Source organism: Hippoglossus stenolepis, chromosome 5, assembly GCF_022539355.2.
Source record: "Hippoglossus stenolepis isolate QCI-W04-F060 chromosome 5, HSTE1.2, whole genome shotgun sequence".
Taxonomy (NCBI): domain Eukaryota; kingdom Metazoa; phylum Chordata; class Actinopteri; order Pleuronectiformes; family Pleuronectidae; genus Hippoglossus; species Hippoglossus stenolepis.
In genome coordinates, this window is record NC_061487.1 from 3,098,746 (window position 1) to 3,118,929 (window position 20,184).

Below are 20,184 nucleotides of genomic sequence, written 5' to 3' on the forward strand. Positions count from 1 at the left end.
CGGGTCGCTCAGGTAGGGTATCCAAGACATTGCTCACCCTAGCCCCGCTTTCCAGCTCATCCTGGGGATCCCGAGGTGTTCCCAGGCCTGTAATCGCTCCACTGAGTTCTGGGTCTACCCCAAGGTCTCCTCTCGGTGAGGCATGCCCATTAAACTTCCAATAAAAGGCGCCAAGGAGGCATCCTGACTACATGCCCGAACTAACTCAACTGTCTTCTAATACAGTATACCGTATTTCTAGAGAACTTAGACGTATAAAATGAAATACTTTTAAGCGAAAAGAAGTGGAGGGTGAATCTTTTGGATATGGACGACATAATAACACATATGCGTCACTTCCTCAGCCCTGGGGTCCGCTCTGCTCAGAGAGAGGGAGAGGATCCGCCTGCTGGACCTGTCCGGGAATGAGTTGGACTCTCTGTCTTGTCTGATGGACAGCGGCTTTGTGCAGGAGCAGCTGGGGCATCTCCTCCGCCTCGACCTGAGCCACAACAGTCTGCTAGAGTTCCCTTCAGCTCTTTGCCAGGTGATGATCTGATCTTTGCTGAAACACCAGGGATCAAATGATTAAAAAAAAAAGGATATTTACGCTAAAGCTCATATTATTGTTTTTGTTTTGGCGCAGAGTTTGAACAGTTTGACTCGACTGGACCTGCAGGGCAACCAGCTCCAGTCGCTGCCGTCAGAGCTGCTGTCTCTGCCGTCGCTTGGCACGCTGAACGTCTCTCGTAACTGTGTGGGTCCCCTTCTGACCTTTGACCCTGCTGCCATCTGGCCGTCACTGCGGCAGCTAAACCTGTCTTTCAACAAAATCACTACATTTCCTCACGAGCTGGGCCGCGCCATGGATCACCTGGAGGAGCTGTTTTTAGAAGGGTAGGCTGGTTGAAAACGGAGGTGTTTGTTTTGTGGTTTGAATATTATGATGAGCAGGGAAGTGTTGGAAATGGAAGATAGTAGTTCTTTCATACTGTGAAGTGAATATATCCAATTATATTGATATAGAAAAAGTTTGACATGATGTTAATGTCATGGAATAAATTCAGGGACGCTGGAAGTCAGTCAGGGACGGGGATGCTGAGAGAAAGTTTATATAACCACATTTGTGATTTTAATATTAGGTTGAGTGATCAACAACATTTGACACCAGTTTAGAACATTTGAAATTACAACAAACAGCAAACTTGATCACCAAATTACTGTATGTCAAAGCAGCATGGTGCCATATTTGAGTAAGTTCACACGAAAAGAGAAAGTTGGAGAATTAAACTAAATGAATACAGTGTCCTTGGCAGTTGCTCAGTTTATAGCTTTAGTTATTTCACGACTCTATCATGTGTCCACTTATTAACGGCACAATGGTGAATATAATTACATTTTTCTAACTTTTCAGCAACAATATAACTGAGCTGTGCACGCCCCTGTACCTGCCGGAGCTCAAGCTGCTGGATGTGAGCAAGAACAGTGTGGAGAATATTTCTCCAGACTTTCTGACAGGCTGCCCCAAGCTGGAAACGTTCAATGCCGCTATGAACAAAATCTGTGAGTACTATTGTTGCTAGGGTTTGGTACCATTCACATTTGAACTGCTACTGGTGCTGCTACCTGTATCTGGAATTCGGTACCGGTACCCAACGGTACTTTTTACTTTTATCATTCCCACATAATGATTGACCCTTTTCCTTAATGAGTCAAATCTTTCTTCATAGCTGCGCATTCATTCATAATTCAGCTCGTCTCTCGTGCCTTCACGCACTCATACACACAAACAGTATGATCAGTCACATGTAAACTCAGACTGGGTAAAAACAACAGAATGATCATGATCAGAAATTAATGAAGTTCCAGGCGTGAGTCACATGGTCTTGCTCTCTCACTCTCACTCACTAACGTATACTCTCTCTTCTCACATATACATACTCTCCCACCCAGATGCCCTCACCGGTACCGAAATTTGGCATAGATTGATTAAACGTGAATCGGTACCCGGTAGTACCAACGTAATTAGGTTGGTTCCCTTAAAAGTACAGAGTTCAGTACCAAACCCTAGTTGTTGCATTCAGGATCTTGGTTTCAGGAGCTTTGTGACTTCCTCTTTTGCCTATTTTGTACTTTATAATATTGGTCATACAAAGTTTAATAACATATCATTGTGCAGAGCATTTTGAAAACGAGGTCAGTGCGGGTAATATTTTAACACAGTGAACACAGTGATTGTAATCATGAGTTTACTGTCCTCTCCAGGTTGCCTGTCACATCTGCCGTCCAAGATCATGACACTAAAACTAGCAAACAACAACTTCACTTATGTTTCTGAGGCTATACTTGATCTTCCAAAGTAAGTCAAGTTCACACTTACTTTTCTTGTTTCTATGATTGTGTCAGTCAGTGTGTTGTAATGCAGCGGATGTTTTTTTGCCTCTTTTAGCTTAAGGTCTGTGGACATGAGAACCAACCAAATCGCCGTTCTTCCCGGCCCGGGATTCTGGGCATCGAGCAATCTCAGAGAGCTGATGTTCAGTCAGAACTGCATCGCAGCTCTGGATCTGAACGGGCCAACCTCCAAATGGATCAGACTGGAGAAACTTCACCTGAGTGACAACAAGCTCAGTGAGGTAAAGGGCAATTTAGAGCAAAGCTTGATAAGAAATAAGATTCATATTACTGCAAATGTGATGGTTGTGTTGTTCCAGATTCCTCCACAGGTTGGCCTCCTGGAAGGCCTGACCTCCCTGGATGTGAGCCGTAACACTAACCTGCGGTTCTTCCCTGATGAGATGGGGAAACTAAGCAGACTGTGGGACCTGCCGCTGGATGGTCTTCGGCTCCAGCTGGACCTTAAACTAATTGGCAACAAGACCAAAGACATAGTCAGGTCAGGGGCTTTACAAATCTGAGGTGTTTTTTTTATACATAAACATATAAATATTAAAAGCTTTTGGCCACCACCCTATCGTCTTGAATCTCATTGGCTCAATGTACACCACAGTTTATAGTTGCTCATTGGTGAATTTATTGAAGGAGAGTGTCTCGTAACAAACTTAGAATTCAAACATAGAATTTGGTTTGGTAGTTTTTGCATAATCCTGATAACTAACAAACACCCATGAAAACATAACCTCGTTGGCGGATGTAATAAGCCTTTCCTTTCCTTTGCCCTTCACCCCAGGTTCCTGCAGCAGCGGCTGAAGAAGGCAGTGCCATACTATCGGATGAAGCTCATCGTGGTGGGGAATGCCGGCAGCGGGAAGACCACCCTGATTCAGCAGTTGATGAAGCTGAAGCGCTGCCAGTTGCACTCAAAAAGGACCACCGTTGGTATCAGGGACTGGGTCATCGGTGAACGAGACAAGAAGAAGATGGTGATGAATGTCTGGGACTTTTCAGGTTTGCCAGCATTTTGAAACCTTGATAAATTAATATGCAAAGCAGTTCGATGAAGAATAATATTAATCACAAATTGCCAAGTGGTCCAGCAGCTTAGAAACATTAACACACACATGGCACAGGGGGCAGCAGGGCCTGTTAGTGATCAGTCAGGTCGCAACTGCAGGCATGTGTGCACTGGAGTTTGCTACAAGTCATGCATATTGTAAGACACTGATGTCTCATATTTGACAGTGAAATTTCTGTATTTTATCCGGCTGCTGTGGTGTAGTTTCACTCTCTGCTTCCTTACCCAGGTGGAGAGGAGTTCAGTGGCGCTCACCCTCACTTCCTGACCTCCAGAGCTATTTACCTGGTGGTTTACAACCTCAGCAAAGGAGCTGGTCAGGTGGATGCCCTCAAACCCTGGCTCTTCAACATCAAAGCAAGTCATGAACCAAAGATTCATCCTGTCGTGATAAATATGTTCTAGTAATTAAAATGTCCTGGTCTAACTTGAGCTGAGACGCAAGTAGGTTGAGATTTAATGGGCTTTTTAAAACCCAAATTTAAATCTATTGATCCTGTTGATCAAAGTAAAACTACACCATTATAAATGATTACTACCTTAATTTACACTGTAGAAATCATTGAGGGGTGACCCTAATTTAATATGATAGAGTTAAATCACAGAGATGGTAAAATAGGAGGGAATAAGCAACAACATAGGGTTATACTAATAAGAAGTTTTACAATTTACCTATATAAAAGCCATTAAAAAAAAACATTGGATTATACCAATTAGAGGAATCAGGATGATCAAGATGTAAAGTAAAAACATATGGATACATACAGATGAAACAATGGTGTTAATGTAAATTGTGAAGAGCCCTGTGGAACACCTCTTGTTACTGATAAAAACTCATAAAAACTAAAAGCTTCCCCTTTTGACAGATTTAATTCAGGTAGTTCCTGATAAAGACTTCCTGAATCAGTTACATGGATTCAAATCAAATGCACTATTATCTAGCATCTGCAAGAGGAAGCAGTGGTCTGTAGTGAAACAGCTGGTACAGTACTGTGTTCATTTACATAATCTTTTAAATTCTATTGTTAGATGATAGAATTCTAAATCTTTTGTGTGTATGTTGAGATAACTGTAATAGCCAACAACTGCAATAGAAGAGAACCTTTAGCAGTGGTAGAGTCTAAGTGTGCGCTCCTCTTCACTTCAGGCAGCGGCTCCCCTCTCCCCGGTCATCCTGGTGGGGACACACACAGATGTGAGCGACGAGCAGCAGCTTCATGGCTGCATGACCAAGATCAGAAAGGAGTTGCTGAACCACCAGGGTTTCCCCACCATCAAGGATTATCATATGGTCTCCGTCTGCGAGGACTCGGACTCCATGGCCAAACTCCGGAAAGCCATCGCTAGAGAGGTCACCAGCTTCAAGGTAAAGGGGCGAAAACAGGAAGGTTAAATGTTTCCTTTTCCTTTGTCCAGACTTAACCTCCTGACTCACCACCTCACAGATCCAGGGCCAGCCTGTGATGGGCCAGCCGGTTCCAGACAGCTATGTTGAGCTGGAACGCCGCATTCTCCTGGAGAGGACCAGGGTTCCCCCGGAGTTCCCCGTCCTCAGGCGCCTGGAGCTGCTGCAGCTCATCCAGGAAAGCCAGCTGCAACTGGAGGAAGCTGAAATGCCCCACGCCGTCCACTTCTTGAGTGAAGCCGGTCAGTCTGGTTCTTTTAAAAAACAACGGCTGCTTTCAACGTCACACAGGCCTTAAAGCTAGGGTTGGTAATCCTGGAGAAGGTAGCAAGAGCAGGCTACACTTGCAACAGATACATCCCAACCCCTCCCATCAGCCCGCTGGTCAAAGCTATGCCCCTATAACATATAAACGTGCACTATCAACTACTAGAAGACGACCTTTCCGTGACTTGCTCACTTAGGTCAGGATGCATGCAGGCAAAATGATGGTCGTGTTTATTACAGTCCTGCAAGGGCCAAAGACACTGGCTTTTTTCGACGACTGTATTTATTGATGGCTATCTGGATGTGAGGTGTATTTCCACAAATAAGATAAAAAGTGTTTCAAAATCAAATTACCCACCCTTCCTTTAAATATCATCGAAAGAAATGCATTGATACATGTAGCAGGCAGAGAACACGATGACATAGAGATGTGTGAATGTATGAATTAAAATCTTCCTTTTGTTACGCCCGTGCAGTTACATCCTGTAATGTAATTTAATTATGCATACACAGATTGAAAGTTTGAGGTGTATTTTACACTTTAAATATAATTATTACTGTTTGGATCCACAGTAAATAAACTAAGTGGGACTTTGTCTCTCTGTCTGCAGGGGTTTTACTGCACTTTGATGATCCAGCACTTCAACTCCAAGAGCTCTACTTTATCGACCCACAGTGGCTCTGCAACATCATCTCCCAGGTAACACACACACACACACACACACACACACACACACACACACACACACACACACACACACACACACACACACACACACACACACACACACACACACACACACACACACACACAGACGTTTGTGTCTATGTTAAGGCTAACTGAATTGACTCTGCATAAACAAAGATACAAGTCTCCGTTTTGGACTCGATATTGATGCTGAATAGGAGACTGCAGCCTACAATTTTGTGTCTATTTTTATACTTATTGCCTTTTTAATATCAACATTTCCAAAATAATATCTGTTATTATTTTAAACTATGTATCAAGACATTGTTCATCAGCATACCTTACTGTAGATTTTCAGAGGATGCATGTTTTATACAAGCATGTCTATTGAGATTGATTTATATAGCATGTTAATACAACAGGAGTTGAGCCAAAGTGCTTTTACAGACATCAACAGAATAATAAAACAGAATGTGGTTTATTAAAAAGCCAGATTAAAAGGTTTGGTTTTTAAATTAGATTTAATATTGTTGTCAATAATCACTTTGGGGCCAGAGAATGTTCCAGAGCTTAGGAGGAGCAACAGTGAAAGCTCGGCCCCCTTTAGTTTTTAGACGAAAAGAGCGGATTCAAAGCAGATGTTGTAAGGAAGACCTAAGTGACACGGAAGCAGAGTATGGGATCAGGACATCAGTGAGGGGCAAGACAGCTGAGAACTTTGTAGACAAATAGTGGTGTTTAACTTAGATTCTGAATTTAACACAGAGCCAGTACAAGTGAGCCAAGGCAGGAGTTGGATGTTGCCTTTCTTTAGTGCCGGTGAGAAGTTGCTGCATTTTGGGAGAGGGTGAGTTAGACAGCCCCATGTACAGTGAGCGGGGATCATTGTTTCCAGGTCTTGATCAAAATGAAGAGGAAGTGTTAACTGATAATCATAATAATAAATACAACTGAATATCATCTGCATAAAATTGACATCAGATGTTATTCAGATGAAAACATAAATCCCTCACACTAATGCTGCTCTGCTGAACAGCTGATCCTACGGTATATTCAGAGATGCCTATTATTCATTAACCCTCACATGTAGGTACATGCCTGTTATATTTAATTTTCTGTGTTGTGTGCTCTCTGTGTAGAAACTGACATTTAAGAGTTGTGGCTTCTGGGAGCAGCCTAAAGGAACTGTTCAGCGCTCGGTGGTGGAAAAGTTCCTGATTGAGACCAAATGTTTCCCCAAGAGCCACCTGATGCAGTTCTTCAAACTGCTGGAGAAGTTCCAGATCGCGCTGCCGTTCGGAGAGGACCAGCTGCTGGTACCCAGCAAGTACGTTTAGATTCACAGCTATGGATCTCTTGTGTTTTCTATGGACCAGATTTTGTAGAAATCCAATAGTAAGTAGAAAGATAATAAATGTTTCTAACCCCTCATTCCTCTGTTTGAAGTTTGTCCAAACACAGGCCGGTCATAGAGCTACCTCACAGTGAGAACTCAGAGGTTATTGTGCGTCTTTATGAGATGCCGTACTTCCCTATGGATTACTGGTCTCGACTCATCAGCCGCCTACTGGATGTTTCTTCTTACTTGCTCTGTGGAAGAGGTAAAATACATGTATAAGAGACACAGTAACTGTTTGGTCAGAGATATAGAGATCAGTACTATTTTTTCCCCCCAAAAATGAAAGACTATCTCAAACAATTTGTTGTCCAGATAAAGTTATGCGACCCAACCGGATCTACTGGAGGAGAGGCGTTTACCTGAGCTGGTGCCCTGAGGCGTACTGCCTGGTGGAAGCTGCCTCAGAGGAGGGAAATCCCTCCAGCTTCGTCAGAATAACTGTGCCCTCTTCACGGAAAGGTAATGTTTAAAAAAAATGTTGTTAAAAGTTTTGTCACACAACAATTGAATGAAAACTGGACATTTCTCCATATATGCAAGAGATGAAAGGGGTTCTCAGGAAGGAACCATAAACTGGCAAAATTGGTTGCTATGCAGAAATGAGAACCTTTCTATTCTATGAAAACTGCTTTTAATCTTATCAGTGTGTGCAAATTAAGATTAACTGAGAATATGTAAATAGATATCCATATGCTTACTACAAATAGTGTAATGTCAGGCAAGTGTATTGATAATATTGCTATATTAGTACATTCACACAACATACAGCGATGGAAAGAAGACAATTCACTAAGAGAAAACAGAAACAGTTGAAATTGCACATAAACTGTGGAACATTGCAAATAGTTAAGGGAGAGTGGGCTGAGGTTAGTGTGTTAAACTATGTTGGCTGCTCTGCTGAGGCAGTTGAAAGGGTCCTCCAGAGAGGGCAGGGGGCAGCCAATGATTTTCCGGGCGCTGTTGATTATTCTTTCCTTCATACCGCGTAGAAATGCAGTACGTTAGCACATTCTGGATGGAGCAGCGGTAGAGGGAGACGAGCAGCTTCTCCTGCAGCTTGTTTTGATTCCTCTGCGCCGGCAGGAGCCAGTGGCCGGAGGCATTATGTTTTTTTCGTCTGTCCCTTTCCTGTGAACACGATATATCAAGAATGCCTTAAGAGAATTTCTTCAAATTAGGCACAAACATAAACTTAGACTCAAAGAGGACCTGTTTAGTGGTCAAAGGTCACTGTGACCTAACAAAGCATGTTTTTTGCCTTGTGAATGCGATATCTCCGGAACCCCTGGTGGAATTTCTTTCACATTTGGCATAAACATTCAGTTGAACTTGGATTTCATTTTGGTAGCCAAAGGTCAAGGTCACGGTGGCCTCACAAAGTTTTTTCAGTGTTTTACTTGAACATGATATTTTAAGATCAGCTTGAGGGAATGTCTTCAAATTTGGTACAAAACGTTTTGAACTCAAAGATGAACTGATTACATTAGATTTTGGTGCTTGGATGTCAAAGGTCAAGGTCACAGTGACCTCCTGTTCCTGTGAATGTGATATAATAGGACTGCTCGTAGGGAATTTCATGACATCTGGTATAATTTACTTGAACTCATTGATTAACTGATTTCGATTTCGGTGGTAAAAGGTCAAGGTCACTGTGGCCTCTTGAATGACACAGTACCTCAAGACTGCTTGAGGGAATTTCTTCAACTTTTAATCAGCTGTCACTTGGATTAAGATATTCAGATAAAGTGATTACATTTCAGTGGTCAATGGTCACACTGACAATTATGAATTCTGAAGAGGAAATAGTTGCCTGTGATGATGACGTCTGGGTTGATGTTGATGTTGCTGCTGTCAGATGTTCACCTGTGCCTCTCTGTTCCCTCCAGGCCATGTGCTGCTGGGTCAGGTGGTGGATCACATCGACTCCCTGCTGGAGGAATGGTTCCCTGGCCTGCTGAACATGGACATGCACGGCAGCGGTGAGGCTCTGCTGAAGAAGTGGGCTCTGTACAGCTTTGATGACAGACAGGAGTGGAGCAAGATCCTGCTGGAGGACCTCTTCACTTACTTTGACAATGGTACATAAATCACTCCGGAAGTTTAACACCTCTGTTGCTGGTGTAATTTCAACAAGGTCCCACATACTGTACAATTAGGTACAAAATGCAGTGACCTTGGTTTAATTTGACCTGAAATCTTTTATGTGACCTGTTTTATTATTGGTCATAGATTTTTTGCTGGTGAATCCAGAGGACCCGCGGTGCACACTGCCCATCTCTCAGATCGCCCCTGACTTAGTACTTAGTGACCAGTCTGCAGGAACCATGCTGGACACTGAAGAGCTGCATGTGGAATTGTCAAAGGAAAACCAACTGGGTAAACTCTTATTTTCTTTGTTGCTTTTGTGGGATACATTTTAAACAGTAAATCGTTTTTCATGAAGTATGACATAAATTTGGCCACAGGGGACGGTGGCTTTGGAACAGTCTATCGAGGTGTCTACAAAAATGAGGAAGTAGCCGTGAAGATATTCAACAAGCATGCGTCTGAGCTCTACATCCACAGACTCCTCAGACAGGTACCGCTGAAGTTATTCAAATAAAAAACTAAGGGGCGGCTACAGATGCTGTGTCCTCACTCAAGTGCCTTGCTTAAATAAACTCAGCATGGCACTGAGATAATATTATTAAGCAACATTGGAATAATGTTTCTGATTGATTTTTGAGTTTTTGATGCACTGTTGAGAAATTAAAGTGGTTAAGTTACTTTAATTCTTCTCATTGGTCCCTGTTTTTTTCAGGAATTGGTGGTGTTGGGCCGCCTCCGTCACCCCAGCTTGGTCGGCCTGCTGGCAGCTGGTTCTGCCTCTCAGGTCCTGGTGATGGAGTTGGCTCTGCGTGGCTCACTGGACTCCCTCTTTGAACATAAGAAGAGCAGCCTCAACCAAAAGCTCCAGCACAGGATCGCCCTGCAAGTGGCTGACGGACTCAGGTAGAAAATACGGATGATTGCATTAGGTTCCTTGTTTAGTTTTTCCTTTTCTTTTTTCTATTTTGTTATGATGATGATCTCTTCTATGTTTGGGGACTGCTTACAAGTTATTATAAGACATTATGATACAGCACAGTATCATTATGACGTAGGTTAGATGCACAGCTACTTACATCTAACATAACGATAAGTGATGTTTATGAATCTTGACATGACCATTAGAAAATATACTGTGTGTTTTGAGCTGTAATTTTAAGTCTATGAGACTGTTCTTTGATGAAATACATTAATGCAGATTTTTGTAACACATTAATTGCAAAATCGACATTCACACACTCACAGTGTTTCAAAACGGCTGGGGACGTGTGTGTGCTGCGTCGTCGCTCATAACTAGACAAACTAGATAACTTTACCAAGCTAATTTGAAAATAAATCCATCATCTGTGTGATCAGGTACCTTCACTCAGCCATGATCATCTATCGGGATCTGAAGCCCCACAACGTGCTTCTATTCAACCTGAAGACCGACTGCGACATCATCGCCAAGATCACAGACTACGGCATCGCCCAGTACTGCTGCAGTATGGGAGTGAGGAGCTCAGAAGGCACTCCAGGTCAGACCCCTCCTCAATCCCCATAGTTCATATGTCTTTATTTAGCATTGAACCTGATGATCTAAAGAGCTGCTGCTAAACTGTACTGGAACATTTAATACTCTTAATAAATTGTAAGTGTGTGTTTGCAATAGGATTTATCAGTAAAGTGAGGTCAGAGATACAGAAAGGGTTAGCACTGTACGTGAAGCTGTGATTTCCACACAGGTTTCCGAGCACCGGAGGTCGCCCGGGGTAACGTGATCTATAACCAGCAGGCTGATGTGTTCTCGTTCGGTCTGCTGCTCTACGACCTCCTGACCTGTGGCGAGCGCATCTCTGACGGCATGAAGTTCCCCAGTGAGTTCGATGAAGTGGCAGTGCAGGGGAAACTACCAGGTGAGGTTTTTTATAAACTACAGAGTCAATGTGAATTTAAGAAGACGTCTGTAAAATGAAGGGAGTGTAAGGGAAAATTCCACTGATCAATGTCTTAATACTGTTTTGACTGTTTTCTGTGCACTTAGCTGATGCAACCTCAAAGTTCCACCACCCGTTGATCTTTATTTGTGCAGCTGTGTGCAGGGTTTGATTCTTCTTTCTGTGACAGTGATACCAGACAGCAGATGTTTTCCTGTCTGCTGTCTGTTTTGTTTCCTGTTTATCACATTGTATGAAACCCATCCTTTTTAACTTCTCGTCGTTGCACTCTGAGCCATGTTGCTGGCTGTGTAACCCTCTGCAGAGCTAATAATTAAAACTCTAAGGCAACTCCGGTCTGAGAAACTCATTATTTCAAATCTCATGATAAATGTCCACGACATAAGCCTGAGCATTTAGTTTGGCCATGTTTTGGCACAAGGGATCATACAGCATTATATTATCAATCTTGCTCATATTGTACACTTTTTTGTTGAATCTGACACATGGTGATGGCATCATTATGGACAAATCACAATTAAAAAATACATATAAATTGAATAAAATCAGCTGTTCATAAAAGTGTAGGCTTTTTTGCTGCTCTTTACCTTTAATAAAACATCAGAAAACTTTCCCCTTTCTTTTTTTGTTTTTTTGTGTTTTTTTTTTAACAAATTCAGTCCTTCCCACCCATTTCCAATAAATGTCTAACAATAATTCCAGCTAGGGGAACTATTTGGGCTTTTTTTTGTTTTTTATTAAATGAAAGACCTAGTATCAACGGTACACTCAGAGAGTATTTCCTTCACTGTCTTGTACACAGATCCAGTAAAATACTACGGCTGCTCACCATGGCCGGGCTTCCAGGTGCTGATGAAGGACTGTCTGAGGCACAGTCCACAGGATCGACCCACTTCCACTCAGGTTAGAGCCTAAACGCTTTGTAATTGGTTCTGATCATATTGGGGATGTGGTGTTCACACGGAACATTGAGAAATCTGGTTATTCATTTCACCGTATACTTGGTGGATACAAGTATCCTAGTCCCTCATAATTGTGTGCTGTATGTTCAGGCGCTTGTGATGTTTAACATTACCCCGGTTACATTTAACACAGCCTAGCGGCAATTGTCTCCTATTTGGTGCCAAATGAGGCTTTGGCTTAGCTCTGTTAAATGCCAACATTGTGTTTCGGATTTGGCTTATCCACCTTATTACCAGCAATGGGAGACGAGAGCGACAGCCAATATTACACCTGTCATCCATATTGGTCGGTGTCTTGCTGTCACTTCCACTGCACAGAACCAGGACGCAGTGTATGTGACAAGTGGGGTGGGATCGTCACAGTTCAGTGACATTCAGTGACAGCGAATTGAGAGAAAATGTCCACATGATTAGGACATCCTGTTACTGGCTGTGTCAAAGTTGAACCGTTAATGAGAGCTGGGGAAAATTACGAGCACCAGTCTGCAGTGGTCAGAAACAAGAACAATATGGTGTTCATGCACCAGTATCCTGTTTGCTAACGGAGTACTCCAGCTGTAAAATCTGGTTTCACCAGGATACTGAAACCAGGATATGACGTTTACATGCTTAAACTCAAAAACAGGATTCTTCAAAAACCTGATTATAAGCGGGATAGTAGTGCGCATGTAAACACAGTGTGTAGCGGTTGCTGGCTCAGAGCAGTCGAGCTGTGCTGAATGGCTCTACAATGATAGTGGCAAGGCAGATGGAAATGCAACGATACACGTGGCGGCTTTAATTCAAGCAGGTTTCATGATTTCTGGGCAAATCCAGACACTTTTACACACTATTGGAAATCCCTCCTGTGTACTTTGATGTGTGCAGGTGTTTGACAGGCTGAAGTCAGGGGAGATGCTGTGTCTGATGAAGGAGCTGCTCGTTCCCCGTGCATTCAACGCAGAGTGCCTCACAGTGAGCGCTGGCGGCAGTGACTGTCCCTTCAGCAGCCACACAGCCTGGCTGGGAGGGGGCAGCAGCACGCAGAGGGTGGGCTCCGTCACAGCTGTGGACCTGGACACCAACACAGTCACTACTCAGGTATGGACAGCAGATCGAACATTGTGGAACAACATTTTGCCTTAGTGGAGTTTACATCTTTCAGCTAAAAAAGGTAATTTCCTTTTAATGTACCTGCCCTTCTGAACCTGAGGAAGTATACAGAATGTAAATATTTGGATATATCTGTGTTGTATTTAACATAAATCAAATTCAACTTCACTCGTGCACCAACTTTAAAGAGTTTCATTATTATGCCTCTATCATAAAAAAAAAAACATAATTCAGTGAGTCTAGCACCCATTAAAATTGATTAAGAGCCTTGTTCAATCCTGTTATTTAGAGTCTGACCCATAGTAGAACAACATATCCACACCCTCGTTTCATCCCACCTACACTACTGCAATTCATTATTAACCAGCGTAAATGAAGCAGCAGTTCCCGGCCTACATTCAACAGAATGCAACAAGGCGTCTTACAAACACATCCCTTCAGTCCTAGCCAAAGTACACTGGATACCCATCCTCTACAGAATTCAGTTCAAAATTATTTGTATCACTTTAAATCGCCACATTATCTGGCCCGGCTTTATGTATGAGCTTTTTGCACCCCTTACTCTGCTCCGAACCCCTAACCCTGACCACTGAGATCAGAGATCAAATGCTGTTGAAAGTCCCACGAAAGAGGGGGATCATGCTTTTATGGTTTTAGCTCCTACACTGTGGAACAAACTCCCCCTCAACATCAGATCAGCAGAATCAGTGCGTCACTTTAAAACTTTATAGACTAGCCTTTTTGTAGCCTTTATTTTTTCTAGTTTAAAAAAAATATTTGTATTTTATTGTTTTATTGATGTTTTATCTTTTTTTATTGCTTTGCTGAGTAGGATCTGGTTTCCAACAATTTGCTATCTTTGCAATTTTATTTTGTAACGCTCCTTGTAACTCTGGTTCTGAAAGGCAGTATAGAAATAAAGTTTAATATAGACATGTCCAGGTTTATATATTAGGCATCATAATTCATGACTAATCTGACCTGTTTCAGTTGAATAATTATCACTCTGTAATACACTCTCACATTAAATACATATGTTTTAATAGACTTGTGCAATGTTACCCAGCATGGTAACTGATAGGACGTCAGTGATTGGATCGTATGTGATTCCTGAGCGGATCATTTTCATGGAGCCATGACATTAGTGGGCAGAGCCACTGGAGAGGCTTTTAACAGACGTTCTATCACACAATGTTATTGTGATGTTACTCATTAAGACACATACCATTTTTGTTCATCTGCCAGTCAGTCTTAATGATAATAAAAATAATAATAGAAATCATTTTATTTATATAGCAAAGTTACAAAGTGCTTCAGAAATAAAAGACACACAAGTAAAATACATTTGAAAATAAAAATAATAATAATAAAAACGATCATAAAATAATAATAATAATTACAAGAATAAAAGTATTAAACCTAAGCGTATCAGAGCGTCAGATAGTGCAAACACACATCAGTACTGTCGTAAATGTTCACAGACCGATTCTCTGCCTCCTACAGGAGATCGACACCAGTCCCGTCCTGTGTCTTGTGACAGTGCAAATCCCAAACGAGGCCTGCGATTGGCTGGTGGCCGGCACCCAGTCCGGCTCCTTGGTGGTCATCAGCACTCAGGACCCGTCAGCTTGGCACCACCTGCAGAGTGTCCCAGACGCTGTCACCTCGCTCTACTTCCATGTGCACCCCTGTCGAGCGTGAGTATCTGTAAAAACACCACAGACGGATTCTGCAAGTGTGGGTGAAGGTGCTCAGTGAGGTCTGGGGTCTGATTCCTTCAAGACTAAAAAGTACACTTTGGCCTGGTGGGGGACACTTGAATAGAAGTCAGGGGATACATGGTGAAAACATTTAACAAAATAATATTTTGATTCTGCCGATCAAAGTTTTAGTAAACGAACCAGCTAAGGTATTAGAAGCAGTATTACATGTTTGAAGATGATTATGCTAAACACCCAGATCTGAATACAGTTAAATCCCCTTCACACCAAGTCTACTGATAATATGAACGCTCTCAAGCAAATGTTTATGTATATTTGTAAAAAAACAGTCTAATAATATGCAGCATTTTTAGAAGCATACATGTTACTTTTAATAAATAGATTATTAGCTTTTGTTGGGGAATGGTCAGAAATCCATAATAATTCCAGTAAAATACAATGTGACTGCTGTGACTACGGATTCCGTTGGGTATAGATCTAAAATCTGGAATGATCTGTATAATTCTGTATCTATCACAGTGTAACATGTAAGGTTATGTTGAAAAAACAATCAGCAAATAGTATTAAACTCTTTTTTTATTTCTTTTTCAGCCAAATAAAGAATTATTTGCTGGTGGGGACAGCCAATGGACTTCTCACTGTTTATGAAGACTCTGTTCTCAAGGTAAATTTTCGATATTAAATAATAGAACATGTTTTTTTTTTATCTGAAAGGATGATTTTATTTTGTCTGGCCATTGATATTCTGACATTGTGTTGAGATGTTCCTCCCACTGTGTCCTCCCATGCTGAACAACACATTATGTAAGTTTGGATATTTATTTTCTACTCCTCCTCTTCGCAGAAGGAAAACGGGCAACCGGTGAAAACTGTCTGTGTGGGGAACGTTAGCACGCCTGTCATGTGTCTGAGCCAGTCGGTGCATCCCCTGGACAGCAGAGCGGTGTGGGCTGGCTGCGGCACCACGATCCGCTCCTTCGCGGTCGACTACGATGTCTCTAAGACCATAGATACTCGACAGAGCCTTGCATTCCAGTGAGTCCATGTCACATTCGTATTCACATTCTACTGTAGCAGAAGTGAGAAGTCATTTGTTCAAATATGAAGACGGACAGAGAAACGTGTGACCTCAAACATAAATGTGGATGTTCATAACTAATGTTTCTGAGTCCTAAGGAGGTCATACATATTGAGAACTTTGACTTGTTGACCTATTTTTCTAAAGGTTCTGCATCATAATAGAATTATAAGTTAAAGGTTCAGTGTGTAGAATTGAGTGACATCTAGTGGTGAAGGTGCATGTTGCAGCTGAATACCCCTCACCTCACCCTCCCCTTCCAAACATGAAAGAGAACCTGTGGCAGCCTTCAGTTGTCATAAAAACTCAAAAGGTGTTTAGTTTGTCCAGTCTGGGCTACTGTAAAAAAAACATGGCAGCCTCAGTAAAGAGGACCTGCTCACTGTTTAAATATAAAGTATTTATTCATAAAGGCCCATTTTAGGGTAAAGAAAACAACAATTTGTACAATTTAGATACTAGTGAGAACATCACCTGGATTATTTAATATTTAAATTCTGCCAATAGATCCCTTTCATCTAAATCCTACACACTGAACCTTTAAGTGCAGCCTGAGTTAAAAGTTAAAATACTGTCTAGACTGAAACAGTAATGTGTTTAACAGTGTTGTTTTGTTAACGTGTGTGTGTGTGTGTGTGTGTGTGTGTGTGTGTGTGTGTGTGTGTGTGTGTGTGTGTGTGTGTGTGTGTGTGTGTGTGTGTGTGTGTGTGTGTGTGTGTGTGTGTGTGTGTGTGTGTGTGTGTGTGTGTGTGTGTGTGTGTGTGTGTGTGTGTGCGCTCCAGGCAGCAGCGGTCACTGGGCGGCGAGGCTTGTGTATCAAGAATGGTTGTGGATAAATACGTATACCTGAGCAAAGCTGGGTCCTCGACAGTTGAGGTTTGGGACAAGAGGAGTGAGAGGATGGTGGACTCCATCGACTGTGCTCAGATCATTAGGTATACACACACACACACACACACAAATCACGCCATTTCAACTGATTTGTGTTGTTACCATTTGCAGATAGACGCTGCTTTGAACAGAAGGTGAAAGGTGCATGCCATCACTGTCTTTCACCAGCAGCAGCACAGTGTGCTAATGAGTCCTCTCCCTGCAGACATGACTCTGGCTGCAGAGGCAAGAAGGGCAGCAAAGCAGACCTGCCCGCTGAGGCAGCCCCCTCCCGGGCCAGAGTGAAGTCCCTGCTGGTGCAGAGCGCTGCAGCTCTCTGGATCGGCACTAGAGGGGGCCACCTGCTGCTGCTGGAGCTCTCCAAACACCAGACGCTGCAGGTCATCGGCCCTCGCTGCGACTCCATCCGCTGCATAGCCTCCGCACTCATAGGTGGGTTACCTCAAGTTACCCATTTATCTCTAAACTTATATCTTTTTTATTCTGTGTCACACCAGACACAACCGTGCCTCTCGTGCAGGTCATTATGGGATGTTGCCAGGTTGTCTGTGTGGCAGACATTTGTTTTATTGTGACAGACTCCTCATAGTCACACCACAGGCACCCGTCACATACCAAATGATCTCACTGGATTTTGGTTAAGAAAGAATATTAAAGAATAGAGAACATTTTGTTGAAGGGTAAGGGGTTCATATCACACTATTAAATAATATAAATGAATATATATTATAGAAAGCAGCACTGTGGTGCAGTGGTTAACAAGAACATTCAGGTCTGAATGTGAGCGTCAGGTGTTGTTTGTCTCTATAAGTCAGCCCTGTGATAGACTGTCACCCACAAGACGAGACAAAGGATGTTTTGATCATGCAAGTCCAAGATTTATTCGTTACTCCAACAACATTCTGCGATAAGAATCTGAAATGCGGTCCTTCCTGGTTTCTTACGGAGCCCCCGAAGGGTCACATCAAAGCATACATTTTTGCGTTACCACACATAATTTAGCATTTTCTCACAATACTTTTCTTCTTCTGGTCGTTAAAACCATATGTATAAGCCTAGAGTTCACCTCAGGCCACATTCTTCTGTGAACGTGTCCCGAGCCGGAGAGAAAACTAACTGAGCCTTTCTGAGTCCAAAGCAGTTCATGTAATCTGCACGGAGGTTGTGTAACCCTCCTACACATGATTATTGCTTGATTTCCCTAATTATAGACACGTGCAGTGTTAAATATCAGACCAGCCAACGTAACCAACCCAACCCCGAATAACCTTCAAAAAACTTTGTCTGACGGGTCCTGGCTGACGGGGTCGGGTATCCACACTCTGATATGTAGCCTATTTTCACTAGTTTTTTATGGAGATGCCTCTGTTCCCCTGAAGTATTTGATCTCAGAATAAATATAAGATACAGCAAGCAGTTTGTAGTGAGGGGGAAAATGGATGAATGAAGCTGAATCGGTGAAGAAACCTGCTTTAAACAGCTGGGTGATTCTTTTGTTTCCCTTTCACACACTGACGGTTTATGTTTGTGTGCAGAATTGTGTTAAACAACCCAGCATGCTGCACAGTTTAAAGTTTTGTGTATCATGTTTATTTTCCTGTGGCCCTGATATTTTTGGACTTGTTGATGTAATCTTCACATGAAACACTGTATTTATATCAGCCTTTGTTCATGAACTGTTCCAGGTGTAATCATCTTTTTTGTCCATGTACAGCAACACTGAACTGGAAGAATGTGGTGCTGGTTTTGGGCAGAAGACACCCACAAGATAAAAGTCAGAGTGGTGAGTCTGATGGGTTCATTGTTTGTCTCACACTTTGGGAAAACAGTTGTTCCCGCCGTGTGAGTTTCTCTGTGTCGAACCTAAAAGTGCACGTTTGCCTTGGCCCTCAGACGAGGAGTCGGTGCTGATGGTGTGGAACGGCATGCTGCCGAAGGAGGTCAGAGACCTGAACAGACACTGCGAGAAGAGAGAGCTGGTCGCAGCCAAAATGAGAGAGCAGCTTCAGCACCACTGAGCCCAGAGGTTTGCATGATTTGGTTTTATTTCCTTTATAACGAGCTTAACACATTTCAGGAGCTTTCAGGAGCAGTAGCAGTGGTTGTGCCCCCACAAACACAGTCAGATGTACTTGTAGCTGCAGTCAGCGTAATAACAGAAGCAGATGTGGAGGATCAGCTGCAACAGGAGGATGACTTTCTTCTGTTTTATCTTCTTTTATAACAGTTCTATCTTTTTTTTACTTTATAGGCTGTGTTAATGCTACGAATGTGTAGCTATACAAACTTCTAGTGTATTTGCACCCCTTGCAAATTACCTGTCTTAAAGAGACAGGCCCTATTAATCAATCAGTCGATCACATTTTATCTGTATTGTCCATATTCACAAATCAGTTTGTGTCTTTGGGCTTAACAAGGTGTGGCCTCCTCTTCCCTTGACCCACATCAAGCGTGAGGAAAAACTACCCCAAAAAACAGATTGACAGGGGAACTAAAAGTGTTTTTATCTTCTTTATCTACTATTCGTGATGCTACATATTTTATGGTCCAAATTAATGCTTCCAAGCAGGTATTGAATAAAGAAAGAAATAAAGAAATTGTTGTTTCATGTTTGATTTTGCATATATTTGCTTTTCATTAATATGGATGGAGTAATGGTGGTAGTGGTGGTGGCAGCAATAAGCATTTTGTTTTTCATTATTTTCCACAGAATTGCTGGTGGAAAAGGGATCATCTCTCCTGTGGATCGTCGTGTCAGCAGTTCACATTGACGGGGAGGTTTCACCTTTATTAGCTGATTAGATTTAATTTTTTTTAAGGTTAACACTAATGAAATAATGTGTCACGTTTGACCAGATGAGGACAATCTTTGTTGTTTTCCAATGTGGACATTTTTCAAAAAGGGACACAGAGGATTTATTTTGTGGTGCACAGCCGTCATTCAGGACGACCTCCTGCTCCTTCGAAATGCAAGTTGTTCAGCTGGAGGATGAAACAGGAAATAAGCCAAAGGAAAAAAAGCCTCTTAAAGTGTATATGTGATTATTTATTCTCATGTCTATGTGACCAGTGAGCTCAATCACTCCACGTCGGACTTCTCATAGTGCTGCCTGCTTTCTACGTTTTTTATTACGTTCCCTGAAGTCACTGTGTTAATGATGGTGTCAAACAGGGCTAATTAAATGATATTTTATGAACTGTC

The 20,184-nt window shown here is 42.3% G+C and overlaps 1 protein-coding gene across 2 annotated transcripts in view; it reads left to right on the forward strand.

Annotated features, from left to right (window-relative positions):
* The window catches only part of lrrk2 (leucine-rich repeat kinase 2), a 45,966-nt gene extending 25,787 nt beyond the window's left edge, over positions 1 to 20,179 (forward strand). For both annotated transcript variants that reach the window (XM_035156401.2, XM_035156402.2), the window contains exons 23-52: positions 345 to 526; positions 626 to 876; positions 1,394 to 1,542; positions 2,245 to 2,338; positions 2,429 to 2,615; positions 2,694 to 2,875; positions 3,170 to 3,387; positions 3,684 to 3,811; positions 4,602 to 4,820; positions 4,900 to 5,101; positions 5,738 to 5,826; positions 6,954 to 7,141; positions 7,261 to 7,415; positions 7,526 to 7,672; positions 9,100 to 9,291; positions 9,443 to 9,589; positions 9,679 to 9,791; positions 10,014 to 10,204; positions 10,658 to 10,818; positions 11,026 to 11,196; positions 12,041 to 12,141; positions 13,068 to 13,280; positions 14,796 to 14,989; positions 15,605 to 15,677; positions 15,858 to 16,048; positions 16,874 to 17,026; positions 17,188 to 17,414; positions 18,697 to 18,765; positions 18,876 to 19,008; positions 19,693 to 20,179. In XM_035156401.2, the coding sequence (XP_035012292.1) occupies positions 345 to 526; positions 626 to 876; positions 1,394 to 1,542; positions 2,245 to 2,338; positions 2,429 to 2,615; positions 2,694 to 2,875; positions 3,170 to 3,387; positions 3,684 to 3,811; positions 4,602 to 4,820; positions 4,900 to 5,101; positions 5,738 to 5,826; positions 6,954 to 7,141; positions 7,261 to 7,415; positions 7,526 to 7,672; positions 9,100 to 9,291; positions 9,443 to 9,589; positions 9,679 to 9,791; positions 10,014 to 10,204; positions 10,658 to 10,818; positions 11,026 to 11,196; positions 12,041 to 12,141; positions 13,068 to 13,280; positions 14,796 to 14,989; positions 15,605 to 15,677; positions 15,858 to 16,048; positions 16,874 to 17,026; positions 17,188 to 17,414; positions 18,697 to 18,765; positions 18,876 to 19,000 (4,712 nt within the window). In that variant the 3' untranslated portion in view covers positions 19,001 to 19,008; positions 19,693 to 20,179. The remainder of the gene's footprint in view (positions 1 to 344; positions 527 to 625; positions 877 to 1,393; positions 1,543 to 2,244; positions 2,339 to 2,428; positions 2,616 to 2,693; positions 2,876 to 3,169; positions 3,388 to 3,683; positions 3,812 to 4,601; positions 4,821 to 4,899; positions 5,102 to 5,737; positions 5,827 to 6,953; positions 7,142 to 7,260; positions 7,416 to 7,525; positions 7,673 to 9,099; positions 9,292 to 9,442; positions 9,590 to 9,678; positions 9,792 to 10,013; positions 10,205 to 10,657; positions 10,819 to 11,025; positions 11,197 to 12,040; positions 12,142 to 13,067; positions 13,281 to 14,795; positions 14,990 to 15,604; positions 15,678 to 15,857; positions 16,049 to 16,873; positions 17,027 to 17,187; positions 17,415 to 18,696; positions 18,766 to 18,875; positions 19,009 to 19,692) is intronic.
* The last annotated feature ends 5 nt before the right edge of the window (positions 20,180 to 20,184 follow it).